We start from the raw sequence: 15,675 nt of genomic DNA on the forward strand, positions 1-15,675 counted from the left end.
AAAGGCCAAGTACAGTGGCTCAAGCCTGTAATCCCAGCACTTTGGGGGGCCAAGGCAAGAGGACTGCTTGAGGCCAGGCGTTCAAGACAAACCTGGGCAACATAGTGAGACCCAGTCTCTACAAAAAATTTAAACATTAGCCAGGTGTGGTGGCACATGCCTGGAGGTACTTAGGAAGCTAAGGTGAGAGGATCACTTGAGCCCAGGAATTCAAGGCTGCAGTGAGCTATGATCATGCCACTGCACCCCCAACCAGGGTGACATAGTGAGACCCTGTCTCAATAAAAATAAAAATAAAAACAGAGTATCGGCCGGGCGCGGTGGCTCACACTTGTAATCCTAGCACTTTGGGAGGCCGAGGCGGGCGGATCACGAGGTCAGGAGATCGAGACCACGGTGAAACCCCGTCTCTACTAAAAATACAAAAAAAATTAGCTGGGCGTGGTGGCGGGCACCTGTAGTTCCAGCTACTCGGAGAGGCTGAGGCAGGAGAATGGCGTGAACCCGGGAAGCGGAGCTTGCAGTGAGCCGAGATCGCGCCACTGCACTCCAGCCTGGGCGACAGAGCAAAACTCCATCTCAAAAAAAAAACAAAAAAAACAAAAAAAACGGAGTATCATATAATGAGGCACATTAGGAGATGAAGTTTATTCTTCAGGTTGAGAGGCTCCAACCCATCTGTAGCCCTAGGTTCCCTTTGTGGAGAGCACGAAAAGAGCACCCACCACCCTAAACTCCAGCTTAGATCCCAGTTCCTTATCCACTGACCTAGGTCCTACAGGGTGGAGTGCAGTGGCTCGATCTCGGCTCACTGTAATCTCAAACTCCTGGGGTCAAGCAATCCCTCCTCAGCCAAGTAGCAGGGACTACAGGTGTATGCCACCATGCCCAGCTAATTTTTTTATTTTTAGCTTTTGTAGAGATGGGGTCTTGCTATGTTGCCAAGGCTGGGTCCTACCTTCTACCCTCTGTTTAGGTGTGATCACAGAAAAAGTCTCTCCCTGTGAGGAAAATTTGCCCTCTCCTCCCCAGCTACAAGACAGGGTTGTGGCCTAGCTTTGCTGCACCAAAAGAACACATGAACACATTACAGAGTAGAATATGGCACTTAGGGATTCCTTGAAGGGCAGAAGCAGGACCAGAGCGGGGTCACACAGCACCTCTGCAGTAAATCTGGCAAGGCTTGGCAGGCCAGTCCTCACAGTGTTTCTAGGGAAACTGGAACCCAGTAGGAGAGTTCCCCCAGAGGCCCCATTCCTAGCAACTGGCAACCAAAGCCCATTATTCCTGCGTGAACCCCTCCTGACCACACTGGCAGGGGCAACATGGTGGCCAACCTGGGGGAGCTGGCCAAACTGCAAGACCTGCCCAAGCTGCGAGCCTTGGTGCTGCTCGATAACCCATGCACGGATGAAACCAACTACCGCCAGGAGGCCCTGGTGCAGATGCCATACCTTGAACGCCTGGACAAGGAATTCTATGAGGAGGAGGAACAGGCTGAGGCTGATGAGATTCGACAGAGGCTGAAGAAAGAAAAGGAGCAGGAGCCTGAGCCCGAGCGTAACCTGGAACCGGAACAGTCATTGATCTAGCAGCAGTTCTAGCCTCTAAAGATAGTAAGGAAGCCTGCGGGGAGGCAATGGGAGGAGGCCAAGGGCTGGGCAGGCAGGGGAAGAGGCAAGAGGGGAAGCTGCTGCCGGAGGAGGTGGGAGAGGAAAGCATCAGACAAGCAGAACCCTTAAAGAGAGCAGGGTTAGGAGTCAAGGAGAGGAAAAGGGACCCAAGGGGCCTGGGACCAGCTGAGAAAGCGTTAGGAGGCCAGAAGAATAAGTGAAAAGAATTAGGGTGGCAGGCAGAGGAGTTGGTGAGGGGTGGGGCAGCCATACCTGACACAGAGTGAAGTCTGCTAGGAAAGGACAGGTGTGGGTGCATGGTAGGGGCTGCAGGGGAAGGTTGGTGGTGTATGCAGCTGGACCTAGGAGAGAAGCAGGAGAGGAAGATCCTGCACAAAAAATCTGAAGCTAAAAACAGGACACAGAGGTAGGGGAAGAAAAGAGGGCAGAGTGAGGCAAAAGGAGACTGAAGAGATGAGGGTGGCCGGCAGGCACTTTAGATAGGGCAGAGGCTTTATTTATGTCTTTTTTTTTTTTTTTTTTTTTTTGAGACGTAGTCTTGCTCAGTCTCCAGGCTGGAGTGCAGTGGCACAATCTCAGCTCACTGCAACTTCCACCTCCTGGGTTCAAGCAATTCTCCTGCCTCAGCCTCCTGAGTAGCTGGGACTACAGGCGCATGCCACCACGCCTGGATAATTTTTGTATTTTTAGTAGAAACGGGGTTTCACCACGTTAGCCAGGATGGTCTCGATCTCCTGACCTCGTGATCTGCCCGCCTCCGCCTCCCAAAGTGCTGGGATTACAGGGGTGAGCCACAGCGCCTGGTCCCTATTTACTTCTGTCTTCTACCTCCAGGAGATCAAAGACGCTGGCCTTCAGACCTGATCAGACTCCCGGGGGGGCCACCACATCTATGACAGAGGACAGAGGATGCCTCTTTTTGCCCCAAAGCTGGAAATTCATCACAATCTGAGGCCCAGGATCCGCTCTGTGCCGGTCCTCTGGGCAGTGTGCGGTGCAGAGTGGGGTGCCTAGGCCCGAGCGCTGCCTGGACCCTAGGCCGGGGACTGCCCTCGGGCAGGCGTGGGGGGGAGCCAAGCCCGCGTGGGCCGCGGGGTGCTGGTAGGAGTGGTTGGAGAGACTTGCGGAGGCGGCTGGGGTGTTCGGATTTCCAATAAAGAGACAGGGTGATGCTCCTGCGTCTGACTGGGTTTGTGAGACATCGAGGCTGTCCTGGGCTTCACTGGCAGTGTGGGCCTTCGTACCCGGGCTACAGGGGTGCGGCTCTGCCTGTTACTTTTGAGTGGGTCGGGCCGTGGGTATGAGCGCTTGTGTGCGCGGGGCCCAGGTCGTGGGTGCCCCCACCCCTCCCCCCCCCCCCCCCCCCCCCCCCCCCTACCCGCGTCGGTCCCCCACCCGCGCTCGTACGTGCGCCTCCGCCGGCAGCTCCTGACTCATCGGGGGCTCCGGGTCACATGCGCCCGCTCGGCCCTATAGGCGCCTCCTCCGCCCGCCGCCCGGGAGCCGCAGCCGCCGCCGCCACTGCCACTCCCGCTCTCTCCGCGCCGCCGTCGCCACCGCCACCGCCACCGCCACTACCACTGGCTGAGTCTGCAGACCCGAGGTGAAGCCCCCGCCAGGCCCGGAGCCCCTGTGGCCCCCTCCCCTCGCCGCGGCGCCCCTGCCCCCTTTACCCAGTGCCGCTGCGCACCTCTCCGCATCTCTGGCCCTGTGCAGCTGCGCACCTGCTCCGCCGCCCGCGCCCAGGACGCCCTCCCTCCCTGGCCTTCCCCGCCCGCTGCCTTCGCTTTCTGGCCCTCTCCGCGCCCATCTCTAACTGCGCCTCTCCACCCTTGCCTGCCTTTCTCCCGGTGCTCGCCCTCATCTACGGCTCTGTCCATTTGTTTCTAAGTTGGGAGCCTCTCCGGGCGGTGCATTTTTATCCTGGCGCGTCCCTTTTGGTTTGCATTTGGGGAAATGTCTTCTCTCACCCTTCCTCACCTCCCCCAGACTTCCCTTGGACTCCCCTCTCTCCTGCTCTTCCCCACGGCACCCCTCTCCGTTCGCGCTTCCTCCCCTCTGCTGTACGAGGGAGAGATGGAAGAAGTGGGGATCTGTCGAGGCGCAGGGGGGAGGACAGGCCCAGCTAGCCTCCACTCCCCACCGGCTTTTATCCTCTTCACTTCCCGCTGCAACCCCCAGGGACTGCAGAGCCTTTCTCAGGACCCTCTTCCCCGACACCTCTACTGCGTGCGCCTTTCGCGGGAAGAGGAGGGACACACGTTTGGGAGAGAGTGGGACCTTGGGGAAGGGGCAGCGTTCAGGCAGCTGAGGTGTTAAGTTGGGGAGGCATGGGGGCTCTGGAAGAGAGGCCCAGGCAACCCATCCTCTTCCTGGCTCCAAGGAGAAATGCAAGCCTGGCAGCCATTCCGCTCTGAGGAGATCTGGGGGAACCCCACCGGCTGGCCAAGCTGCAAAGAGGCGCGGGAACCACTGTCGTGCCCCTCCCCTCCTCACTGCAGTCTTCTCCCATCTCATCATTTGATCGTACCCCGCCCCCCACTGCAGTGACCTCCCCTTCCTCACTGCATTGACCTTCTCCTCTTCCCAGGGGGGAGGGGGAATCCCTTCTACCGCCCTAGACTGCAGCCAGCGCCTCCCTACCCACCCCCCACCCACTGCAGTAACCTCTTTCCCATCCCTCCCAGCCTCCCGCCCCGCCCATTGATCTCAGGCTCCACCCCTCTAAGCCTCTTATCTTTCTCCTTCCTTCCCTTCCACCCGAGGAGATCCCAGCCATCATGTCCATAGAGAAGATCTGGGCCCGGGAGATCCTGGACTCCCGCGGGAACCCCACAGTGGAGGTGGATCTCTATACTGCCAAAGGTAATGGGTGTGGCATGGGCCTTCCTACAGCCCTAGCTTTTCCACCGCCAGGCTGGGTTCAGCCAGGGGTTCGGAGGCCTTTTTTGATACCCAGGGGGATGGGGTGCTGGGCCAGGCTCACAAGCCTGGGTTGTGGAGGTTGGATCCTCCTTGTCCGGGGAGCCAGGGTAGGTGGGTCTGTGTTCGAATTTAGCGTGTGAGGCATGCCCTGCCTCCGTGTGTCTGCCTGTGCACTTGCATGTGTGCAGACGTGTGCTGCAAGCAATTTCCTTTCTGCGGGCTCCCACTTGTGCATGTGGGGCCTCAGATGGGCGGATGAGGAGGCCACTTCTTGTGCATCTGCCTCAGTGTGTGTGTGGGGCGGGGGTGGGGGGGATGTTAGGAAGCAGTGTGGGGAGAGAGCTAGATGTGGTAGGCAGGCAGTTTAGAGCCAGAAGGCTGAAGGACTCCCTGGCCCCTGTGTCCTCTTCATTCCCTGTCATTCCATGTTCCTCCTTTAGGTCTTTTCCGGGCTGCAGTGCCCAGTGGAGCCTCTACGGGCATCTACGAGGCCCTGGAGCTGAGGGATGGAGACAAACAGCGTTACTTAGGCAAAGGTGAGGTCCTTTCTCTTTCCAGACTCTCCCCCACCTCAGCCTTATGCCCCTACCTCACACCAGCCCCCAGTCCTCCTCTAGCATGCCTTCCCCTCTTCCCATTGTCCCTTCCGGCCCCTCCTGGCCTGACCCAGTCCAGCCTCTTCCTTTCCCCAGGTGTCCTGAAGGCAGTGGACCACATCAACTCCACCATCGCGCCAGCCCTCATCAGCTCAGTGAGGCCTGCTCTTTGCTGGGGATAGCAGGGCCAGAGTTCTGGAAGGAATCCCAGAGCAGGGCGGGAGGAAGGGGAGAAAGAAGGCCCACTTTTAGGAATCATGGTTACAAGGGGGAAGGGTGGGGAACAGCTTCTTTACTGCCCCCTGCTCCCATGGGGGTCCAGGTCCCCTAATCCAGGCAGGCCCCTGTCACAGGGACCTGGTTGGACCCTGGCCAAATGTGAGCTTGGGTATGAATGAGGGGACCCTCTCCCTTAGGGCTCAGCCTCCATCCTGGCCCTGGGTGATGGAGGCTCTGCCCTCAGGGTCTCTCTGTGGTGGAGCAAGAGAAACTGGACAACCTGATGCTGGAGTTGGATGGGACTGAGAACAAATGTGAGCCCCGGGGCTGGGAGAAAGTGGGGAAGCATCAGGGTGGGGAGGCGTGAGCAGAAGGGCCAGTGCTGTAGTGGCTTCCTCAGGAATGACTGTCAGGGGCCTCCTCCTCTCAAAGCCAGAGCAAGGGGAGATGAGTTTAGCTGCAGAGGGAGGGACCGACATTAGGCAGAAGGAAGACCTTTGTAGCATACAGAGGAAGGGGATGGCCTGAGAGAGTCTGTGGTCTCAGGGATATTTAGAGGTGCGGCTCTCTGCTGTTTCCAATCTCCTCCTCCCCACCCAGTCCTCTCCCTGCTGTTTTCAGGAGAGCATGGATGAGGTGTTGCTGGGGCAGGGGTGGGGAGGGAGGAGGGGGCCTCCTTTACTGGCTCCTTTTGGAGACTACAGATGGAGGCAGGAGCTAGAAAGGAGAAGGGGACATTATGCTCAGCGCCTTCCTCTGTAATCTCCCAGCCAAGTTTGGGGCCAATGCCATCCTGGGTGTGTCTCTGGCCGTGTGTAAGGCAGGGGCAGCTGAGCGGGAACTGCCTCTATATCGCCACATTGCTCAGCTGGCCGGGAACTCAGACCTCATCCTGCCTGTGCCGGTGAGCAATGAGCCAGGCCTGTGGCTCTCCCGGGCTGACAGGGGAGGGAGCATGGAACTGGAGGAATGATGGGAGGAAAGTGAATTGAGGGAGGTAAAGAGGAAGGATGGGGACGTGAGACTTAGTCCGGGAAACTGGGGGAAGTTTGGGATCTTGGGTTAACACTCCTGGGGCGGGTAGGGAGGGGCTCTTTGACCCTCTGTCTTTCTGTGGCTTCCCAGGCCTTCAACGTGATCAACGGTGGCTCTCATGCTGGGAACAAGCTGGCCATGCAGGAGTTCATGATCCTCCCAGTGGGAGCTGAGAGCTTTCGGGATGCTATGCGACTGGGTGCAGAGGTCTACCATACACTCAAGGGAGTCATCAAGGACAAATATGGCAAGGATGCCACCAATGTGGGGGATGAAGGTGGCTTTGCCCCCAATATCCTGGAGAACAGTGAAGGTGAGGCCAGGAGCCCCACTCCCAGCTCTAAGTCTTACCCTATTGTGGGACATCAGAAAGGGCCACACAGTTCACCAAGTCCTGAGTAGGCGTGGAGGGTCCTAGGACTCTGCAAACTCCAAAAGGTACCGGTTCTTAGAGAGGATTGCAGAGGGCCTGCCAAATTCACATGCAGACCTAGGGGGACAGTCTTTTACCTGCCTAGCCAGATGTGTTAGCATCTGTTAAGTTGTCCCTGGAGGGCCGGGCGCGGTGGCTCAAGCCTGTAATCCCAGCACTTTGGGAGGCTGAGGCGGGTGGATCACCTGAGGTCAGGAGTTTGAGACCAGCCTGGCCAACACGGTGAAACCCCGTCTGTACTAAAAATACAAAAATTAACCGGGCATGGTGGCGTGTGCCTGTAATCACAGCTACTAGCGGGGCTGAGGCAGGAGGATCGCTTGTACCCAGGAGGTGGAGGTTGTGGTGAACCGAGGTCGTGCCACTGCACTCCAGCCTGGGCAACAGAGCGAGACTCCGCCTCAAAAAAAAAAAAAAAGTTGTCACTGGAGCCCTTGGGAATACTGGGAGATAGTCTGGGTGACCTGTTGGATTCATCCCATCCATTTGAAATCTGTCCTGTCCCCGTCCCAACCTCCTAGGCCTCTAGAATCCCTAATTTTTCTGTGCCTGGGAGAAACTATATAGGGAATGGAAAGAATATAGGTAGTGGTTAAGAGTTAAAGTTCTGGGGCCAAATTACCTGGATTTATTTGAACCTTGACTTGTGGAGTTACTGCTGGTGATCTTTCTTACTTCTCTCTGGAAATAATAACAGAATCTAGCTCATGGTAGTGTGAGGCTTAAATGAAATATATATAATATGCTTAGGTGACATGATGCCAATGAAAAGATAGTAAGTATTATTAACAGAATTCCACGTCTCTGTGTTCCTAGAAGATGGCCTCTCCACCCAGACCTGGGGATAACCCCAACAGCAACCCTGCCAAACTTCCCTCAGGAACAGCCCTCCACCTCTGCCCTGAATGTCTTTTCTTTCCCTCCTTCTTGCCCATCCCTCCTGCTTGTACTATAATCTCACTGTATTCTGTTCCCAGCCTTGGAGCTGGTGAAGGAAGCCATCGACAAGGCTGGCTACACGGAAAAGATCGTCATTGGCATGGATGTTGCTGCCTCAGAGTTTTATCGTGATGGCAAATATGACTTGGACTTCAAGTCTCCCGCTGATCCTTCCCGATACATCACTGGGGACCAGCTGGGGGCACTCTACCAGGACTTTGTCAGGGACTATCCTGGTGAGAGGAAGCGGTGTGAGGGGGAGGTCTGGGGGCAGGCAGGGACGTGTCCCAGCAACTCTGGACCTTATGGGGTGCTGACTCAGGCACCAGGTGGAGGTGTCCTAAGAAGAACCTGAGAACCAGGGAGAAGGTGCAGGAGCAAAGACTGGGCTTTGTATGTAGTGTAAAAGTGCAGGTACCCGTGACCAATCTGTTCTGTCTGTCTCAGATCCTGATTAAAGTCATGGGTTCTGAAAACTACTGGGGTCATGGGGAAGGCTCTGGAAGGAACCAGGGATGATATGAGTGTGACTGGATCTAGCAGAGAACTGGAACATTTCAGTATCTTTGATTGTTGAAATTGTGGATGCTGAATGGAGCTGGGACTGATGTGTGAGTAGAAAGAAAACTGAGGAGGCTGTATTAGCTTCTGCAAGTCTGCCCAGGGCCTTTATCTCAGGATGGAGGCAGTTGGTCACCATCTTCCTGAAACAGAGTGAAAGAAAATCAACATAATTGCAGAATTAAGGATTTGGATTAGCAATAAGGAAGGGCTTCCTGGCAGTGAGAACAGGAAAATGCAAAGGTGGGTTGTGAACCCTTGTTACTGGAAGATTTTTTTGGGGGGGGGGGGGGGGTTGTTTTTGTTTTGTTTTGTTTTTTTGAGACAGAGTTTCACTCTTCTTGCCCAGGCTGGAGAGCAATGGCGCCATCTCGGCTCACCACAACCTCCACCTCCCGGATTCAAGCGATTCTTCTGCCTCAGCCTCCCCGAATAGCTGGCATTACAGGCATGTGCCACCATGCCTGGCTAATTTTGTATTTTTAGTAGAGACAAGGTTTCTCCATGTTGGTCAGGCTGGTCTCCAACTCCTGACCTCAGGTGATCCACCCGCCTTGGCCTCCCAAAGTGCTGGGTTTACAGGCGTGAGCCACCATGCCTGGCTGGTTTGCTTTTAATTTTTTTAAATTTTTTTATTTTTTAAATTTTTTTGTAGAGACAGGGTTTAGCCATCTTGCTCATGGCTGGTCTCCAACTCCTGGGCTCAAGTGATCCGCATGCCTCAGCCTCCCAAAGTGCTGGGATCACAGGCATGAGCCACTGTGCCCAGCCTATGGAAGTGGCACGAGATCTCTGCTCACTGCACGATTCTTTTAGCCTCCCAAGTAGCTGGGATTACAGGCACGCACCACCATGCCTGGCTAATTTTTGTATTATTAGTAAAGATGTGGTTTCGCCATGTTTGCCAGTTGGGTCTCAAACTCCCAACCTCAGGTGATGCACTTGCTTCGACCTTCCAAAGTGCTGGGATTACAGGCGTGAGCCAGCGCACCCGGCCTGTTTTATTTGAGACAGAGTCTTGCTCTGTTACCCAGGCTGGCGTGCAGTGGTGCGATCTCTGCCTCCCAGGTTCAAGTGATTCTCATGCCTCAGCCTCCCCAGTAGCTGGGATTTACAGGTGTGTGCCACTATGCCTGGCTAATTTTTGTATTTTTAGTAGAGACGGGGTTTCACTATGTTGGCCAGAGAACTCCTGTCCTCAAGTGATCCGTTCACCTCAGTATCCCAAAGTGCTGGGATTACAGGCATGAGCCACCGTGCCTGGCCTCTCCATGTAAGGTTTTATGAAATAAGAATCAGGAACCAGGCATGGTGGCTCATGCCTGTAATCCCATCACTTTGGGAAGCTGAGGCAGGAGGACCGCTTGAATCCAGGAGTTCGAGACTAGCCTGGCAATACAGTGAGACCCCATCTCTACAAAAATTTAAAAAATTAGCTGAGTGGGGTGCCACACGCCTATAGTCCCTGCTACTCAGGAGGCTGAGGTGGCAGGATCACTTGATTGGTGGGGGTGGAGGTTGCAGTGAGCTGAGCCACTGCACTCCAGCCTGGATGACAGAGTGAGACTCTGTCTCAAAAAAAAAAAAAAAAAGTTAAGAATCAGTTAGGGCAGGCTTACACTGGGGTGATTTGTCTTAGCAAGGATTGAGCAGGTGTAGTTAACCAAGGGCCTGTCCATTTCAGGGAATAAAGGGGCATGTTCCTGCCTGATGTAGAGACCCAGGGAAGATGAACCCCCCGCCCATACTCTCTCTGCAGTGGTCTCCATTGAGGACCCATTTGACCAAGATGATTGGGCTGCCTGGTCCAAGTTCACAGCCAATGTAGGGATCCAGATTGTGGGTGATGACCTGACAGTGACCAACCCAAAACGTATTGAGCGGGCAGTGGAAGAAAAGGCCTGCAACTGTCTGCTGCTCAAGGTCAACCAGATCGGCTCGGTCACTGAAGCCATCCAAGCGTGAGTGACTTCTGGCCCTCTCCTGTGTGGTCCTCGTTTCTATAAGACTCCTCTTGCAAGTGCTCCAGCCTAATTCTACCCAGGGTTGCCAAAGAGAGCGGGGAACCTGGAATCATCATCACAGTTCTCTCACCTCTGCCCCTCCACCCCTGATTCTCTGCTCCCCTCCCAGATAGCTTTCCCCTAGGTGTTTCCTGACATAGACCAAGCTTGGGGCTGGGAAGAGAGTGCCCAGTGTGAGGGCTGGAGAATCAGTGCTGTGTGTGGATACAGGTGCAAGCTGGCCCAGGAGAATGGCTGGGGGGTCATGGTGAGTCATCGCTCAGGAGAGACTGAGGACACATTCATTGCTGACCTGGTGGTGGGGCTGTGCACAGGCCAGGTGAGTGAGGCAGCCTGGTGAGTGAAGAGAACTCTCTGTGGGATTGGTATTTCTAGCTCACCCACCTGGTCTCTCCTTCCAGGTGTTTGAGGGTGTCAGGGGAGTTTCAGGAGAGCAGAGGTTTCCTTTCAGGGGTGAGAGGGCAGTCACTGAGCTGCAAATCCTTTGAAATGTTTCAGATCAAGACTGGTGCCCCGTGCCGTTCTGAACGTCTGGCTAAGTACAACCAGCTCATGAGGTGAGGGTCCCTGGGGTGGGAGCCCCTGGCCCAGATGGCTAAAGGCCCCATTTGCCTGCCAGACCATCTCTAGCACCCAGGGCCTGGATAACAGTCCATTTCCAGATAATACTGGGTTTTGCTTCCTGGGTTTATTGATGGCCCAGAGATCACATGGGAAAGCCAGGGAATGCTAAGCCTTGGGGCAGGACACAAAAGCAGGTGGTGTGGGGGTGGTTGGAGTCTGGGGGACCCCTAGAGAGAGAAGCAGGATCCTCCTGCATCCCTGACCACTTCCTCTGTGGACCATCTCTCTCAGAATTGAGGAAGAGCTGGGGGACGAAGCTCGCTTTGCCGGACATAACTTCCGTAATCCCAGTGTGCTGTGATTCCTCTGCTTGCCTGGAGACGTGGAACCTCCGTCTCATCCTCCTGGAACCTTGCTGTCCTGATCTGTGATAGTTCACCCCCTGAGATCCCCTGAGCCCCAGGGTGCCCAGAACTTCCCTGATTGACCTGCTCCGGCTGCTTCGTGGCTTACCTGACCTCTTGCTGTCTCTGCTCGCCCTCCTGTCTGGGCCCTCCTCAGTGGGGTTCCACACTTTCCACTTCTTCCTTTCTCTTTCTCTCTTCCCTCAAAAACTAGAAATGTGAATGAGGATTATTATAAAAGGGGGTCGTGGAAGAATGATCAGCATCTGTGATGGGAGCGTCAGGGTTGGTGTGCTGAGGTGTCAGAGAGGGACCGTGTGTCACGTGTGCTTTGCCCTTGTCCCACGTGTTTTCCACTTTGCATATGAGCCATGAACTGTGCACAGTGCTGGGATGGAGGGGAGTGTTGGGCATGCAATCATGCCTGGCTAATAAGGCTTTAGTGTATTTATTTATTTATTTTGTTATTCATTCATCCCATTAATCATTTCCCCATAACTCAATGGCCTAAAACTGGCCTGACTTGGGGGAACGATGTGTCTGTATTTCATGTGGCTGTAGATCCCAAGGACTGAGGTGGGAGGTCTTGCTAGAATGGGAAGGGTCATAGAAAGGGCCTTGACATCAGTTCCTTTGTGTGTACTCACTGAAGCCTGCGTTGGTCCAGAGCGGAGGCTGTGTGCCTGGGGGAGTTTTCCTCTATACATCTCTCCCCAACCCTAGGTTCCCTGTTCTTCCTCCAGCTGCACCAGAGCAACCTCTCACTCCCCATGTCACATTCCACAGTTGCCACCACCTCTGTGGCATTGAAATGAGCACCTCCATTAAAGTCTGAATCAGTGCACTGTTGTGTCTAAGGAGTCTTACCTCTAGTCCATATGAGGGGAGAGAAGATGGAGCACCTGGAGGCTGGTGAAACTGGATAGCAGAGCTGGGGAGGGCACAAAAAGAGGAAGACAAACTGAACAAATATGGCCAAGATGATGGCACTGCCTACCCCATTCTGGCTAGGTGGGGTGCATGTGGCCCCTGCTTTCTTAGCAGCAGGCTTGGCTCCCAGACCCAGGTGAATTAAGGGGTTCAAGAGCCCCTAAAAGCATAAAATATTGTGTGTGTGTGCGCATTTTGGGGGAAAGGAAGTCTAAGGTGTTTTCATATCCAAAGGGCTTGTGGACTGGAGCAGCTCCTGTACTGGGCCTCTGCCAACAAAACCCTGGCTGGTTCTCGAATGGAACAGGACTTCATGGCCATTACCCACTGCAAGATGGGGAAATGGGAAGGAAGAATGGTTCTGGGGGTAGTATAGAGAAGGACCTAAGGACATAGAGTCCTCCAATAAACTGAAGATTCAGGAACAAAAGTGCTTAACAGACCCCTGGCTGGGTCAGACTAATAGGAGGGTTACAATATATGGCTAGAGACATTACTCCTTAGCTATAACTCGTTAACTCTTATGGGGCCTCAGCGTTGAGATGCTCATTCTAGGTACCCCCGAGAGGCACAAATCCCTTCCTAGTGGCTTGGATGCAAGGTTGCATCCCACAGGTAGGGTTTGCACATGGGAGATCTAACCACTAGAGGGAGTCAGAGTTCTGCAGGACGCCATACTGGACGCCAAGTGGGAGGAACTTCAAGGCTGTCCCCTGTGGGCCTCCCACTCTGCTTCTGCTAAGGTCTGGTCCTGGCTCCCTCTGCCATCCTGCCAAGCTCCAGGGCTAAAATAGGATTCTAGTTCTGTATGGGTAGAGCCCATTTCTTTTCTTGACCTCCTTCCTGGGTCCCTGACACCTCAGCCATTTTCAGTTCAAAGAGCTTCATGCCCCCTTTCCATTTCTGTGCCTTTTAATTTCAGTGTGGGCATCTCATCTTTCCCTTTTCTCCTGTCTCCTGGCGACCCTTTATGCCTCCCTTAGGGTTTCCTGTACTTTTTTCTGTGCCTCTCAGTTTTCTCTGGGGTCCCTGATACCCATCTTAACCTTAGTAACTCCCAGACTGACCAGGGCTATTCTAGTTTGAGCCTACTTCCTAGCCTCTGTCCTTTCTTTCATCCCTCCTTACCAGGTCGCCTTCTCTGACAGTCTGGTCCCCCCACCCCCAAAGTACCGGGGTTGGATTGGGTTACAGCTAGCTCTGCCTGGGCCTCCCAGGCCCTTCTCTCCACTTTCCCTTTGTGTCGTTGCCTGGAGACCAGTGGGTTGTGGGGGGCTGAGCCAGAGAGGGAGCTGGGGTGAGGGATGGCTGGGGCTGTGCGTGTGTGTGTGTGATGTCCCCTGCAGCTGGACTGTAAGCCTGGCCCTCAGGTAGGGGAGGAATGGGAGAGGGTAGACAATGGTTTCTTTTGTGACTCTCACCATCCCCTATCCCCACATATGCCTAAATTTTTCTTTTCGTATCCATTGTAGCCCATTCCTTAGTGATTAAAAAACAAGGGAGAAGAGCTCAGCCTGGAAGGGATTTGGAAAGGGCTTGAGCCAAGGCCCAGTGGGAGACTGAACTGAGTGGTACAGAAAGAGAGGAAATGCAATGGGGAGAGAGGGTGAGAGGGAAAGGGGGAGCCCTGGAACAAAGTTGGGGTGGGGAGGAGCAGGAGCTACCCTAGAGCAAGAGGAAGGGAGTCGGGGTGCACAGGGAGACAGGGAGCTGGCCTGGTCTCAGGGAGGCCCTGGGAGGGGCTGGGAAGGTGTGCATGGAGTGGTAAAGTGAGTGCCAACCAATTCGAGGGACTTGAGAGTGATGACTCATTCCCAGGCCAAGGAAGTGTTCCTGTTCCTGCGCCCAGTTCCCCAGTGCTCTGGAATCTTGTTTAGAGCTTTTGAGTATTCCCAGAACTTTGTTGAATCTGGCCCAAGGAATTGTGAGACAAAATCTACTAAGCTGCTCCAGAGCCAACCTCCTTCCTTCCCTGAAGGTCAGGTGGGATCTTGCCAATTCAGGGCCCACCCTTAGCCTCCAGCAAGACTGGCCCCACAAGTACCTGGCCTCCACCCCAAATCTGGAGCGCTACTGAGGGCTCCCAATCCACACTCCAGCTCCAGCTCTTCCGGTTTGCCAGCCTGCCTCCCTCCCATTCTCTGGCCTTCCCAATTTTTGCTGCCAAAAATCACCCTGTGTCCTTTGTCCTGGGAGATGTTGCCGCTTGGTGGAGGGCCAGGAGGGAGCCCAGGAGAAGGAACTGGTGGTGGGCTGGCGGAGGTGCTGGCTTCACAGCCGGCGGCAGACTGACTGCTAGAGGCTACCTGGAGAGCAGGGGAGGGAGAGGGAAGGGTTGGGAGGAGCCTGCAATCTGCGGTGGGGACTGTCTCCACCTTAGAACAAGTGGGATTGAGGAACAAGGATATCTAGGGATTTGGGTCCACATTAAGCCCAGTCTTCACCCGACTGCTTCCCTGTGACCCAGGGGATCTTCAGTGATGACTTTCAACAGATTTGAAAAGGAAAATGGAGATGCCACTAGATGGAAGGCCTGAGGATGGTGTCTCGCTCCTCCAAGCTGTATCCCTTACCTATCTACCCATGGGCTTGCCAGCAACACCCCCCCCGCCCCCCCCCCCCCCCGCACATCTGTCATTTCCTTTAACTGCCCTCGTTTCCCAGCTCCATTTTTTCTTTTTTTGTTTTTCTTTTTTTTTGTTTTTGTTTTTTGCCTTTTTTTTTTTTTTTTTTTTTGAGGAGGTGTCTCGCTCTGTTTCCCAGGCTGGAGTGCAGTGGCGCGATCTCTGCTTGCTGAAACCTTTGCCTCCCAGGTTCAAGGATTCGCCTGCCTCAGCCTCCGAGTAGCTGGGATTACAGGCATGCACCACCACACCCGGCTAATTTTTGTATTTTTAGTAGAGATGGGGTTTCGCCATGTTGGCCAGGCTGGTCTTGAACTCCTGACAAGTGACCCACCCGACTCAGCCTCCGAAAGCGCTGAGATTACAGGCGTGAGCCCCCGCACCGGCCCCATCTCCATTTTCTTTTCCCATCCATGATCCTTCCTCTTCCATACTGCCGCCAAAGGCCTTGTTCAGCTTACATTTCCTTCCAATCTTCTTATCCCCCTCTTCCCCATTCTGCCCGCCCAAGTAAACCCTCCTCCCAAGTAAACCCTCCTCGGATCTACTGGGAGCCCCCACCCCCAGGATCCAGCCAGCCCCGTGTCTCCCACTCTCCTTTCCCATCCAGAGCCCTCCTTTCTCACCCAGAACCCATTTTCCCTAGAATTGGCACCTGGGCCCACCTCCTTCATCCCTTCTTAAGGTTCCTCACGCGTTCCCTCCTCTCTCCTCACTGACGTTTCCTCTGGACTTCTCTCTCTCCAGCATTCCTTCATCCCCCCCCACACCCAATTCTTATATTTCT

The 15,675-nt window shown here is 54.7% G+C and overlaps 2 protein-coding genes and 1 long non-coding RNA gene across 11 annotated transcripts in view; 2 read left to right on the forward strand and 1 right to left on the reverse strand.

Moving 5' to 3' along the window:
* LRRC23 (leucine rich repeat containing 23) overlaps window positions 1-2,577 on the forward strand; it is a 45,690-nt gene extending 43,113 nt beyond the window's left edge. For all 7 annotated transcript variants that reach the window (XM_058443517.1, XM_058443518.1, XM_058443519.1 and 4 more), the window contains 2 exons: window positions 1,319-1,616; window positions 2,469-2,577. In XM_058443517.1, the coding sequence (XP_058299500.1) occupies window positions 1,319-1,592 (274 nt within the window). In that variant the 3' untranslated portion in view covers window positions 1,593-1,616; window positions 2,469-2,577. The remainder of the gene's footprint in view (window positions 1-1,318; window positions 1,617-2,468) is intronic.
* Window positions 2,578-3,122: 545 nt separating this feature from the next.
* ENO2 (enolase 2) lies at window positions 3,123-12,178 on the forward strand. Of its 3 annotated transcripts, none has more exons than XM_032159471.2 (12): window positions 3,124-3,237; window positions 4,403-4,499; window positions 5,000-5,095; window positions 5,252-5,310; window positions 5,619-5,688; window positions 6,145-6,278; window positions 6,500-6,722; window positions 7,820-8,017; window positions 10,102-10,303; window positions 10,577-10,685; window positions 10,865-10,923; window positions 11,222-12,178. In XM_032159471.2, the coding sequence occupies exons 2-12, from the start codon at window positions 4,415-4,417 to the stop codon at window positions 11,289-11,291; spliced, it is 1,305 nt and encodes a 434-aa protein (XP_032015362.1). In that variant the 5' UTR covers window positions 3,124-3,237; window positions 4,403-4,414; the 3' UTR covers window positions 11,292-12,178. The 3 variants fall into 3 exon arrangements, with proteins under 3 accessions (XP_058299499.1, XP_032015362.1, XP_032015364.1); XM_032159473.2 differs by having other exon boundaries at window positions 3,129-3,237; window positions 4,400-4,499; XM_058443516.1 differs by lacking the exon at window positions 10,577-10,685 and having other exon boundaries at window positions 3,123-3,237.
* LOC116472611 (uncharacterized) lies at window positions 7,887-15,316 on the reverse strand. Its single transcript, XR_004249122.2, has 3 exons — window positions 14,439-15,316; window positions 12,202-12,265; window positions 7,887-8,485 (listed from the first exon to the last, which is right to left on the reverse strand). It is a non-coding gene; the product is annotated as an uncharacterized LOC116472611 (long non-coding RNA).
* Window positions 15,317-15,675: the final 359 nt, after the last annotated feature.

This window comes from Hylobates moloch, unplaced genomic scaffold, assembly GCF_009828535.3.
Source record: "Hylobates moloch isolate HMO894 unplaced genomic scaffold, HMol_V3 SCAFFOLD_8, whole genome shotgun sequence".
NCBI classification, from domain to species: Eukaryota; Metazoa; Chordata; class Mammalia; order Primates; family Hylobatidae; genus Hylobates; species Hylobates moloch.

Bases quoted from the DNA above. Each gene is read 5' to 3' on its own strand.
- ENO2 (XM_032159471.2), top strand. From the start codon at position 4,415: ATGTCCATAGAGAAGATCTGGGCCCGGGAGATCCTGGACTCCCGCGGG. The intron at 5,689-6,144 runs GTGAGCCCCGGG...GTAATCTCCCAG, and splicing joins GGATGGGACTGAGAACAAAT to CCAAGTTTGGGGCCAATGCC. The intron at 6,723-7,819 runs GTGAGGCCAGGA...TTCTGTTCCCAG, and splicing joins TATCCTGGAGAACAGTGAAG to CCTTGGAGCTGGTGAAGGAA.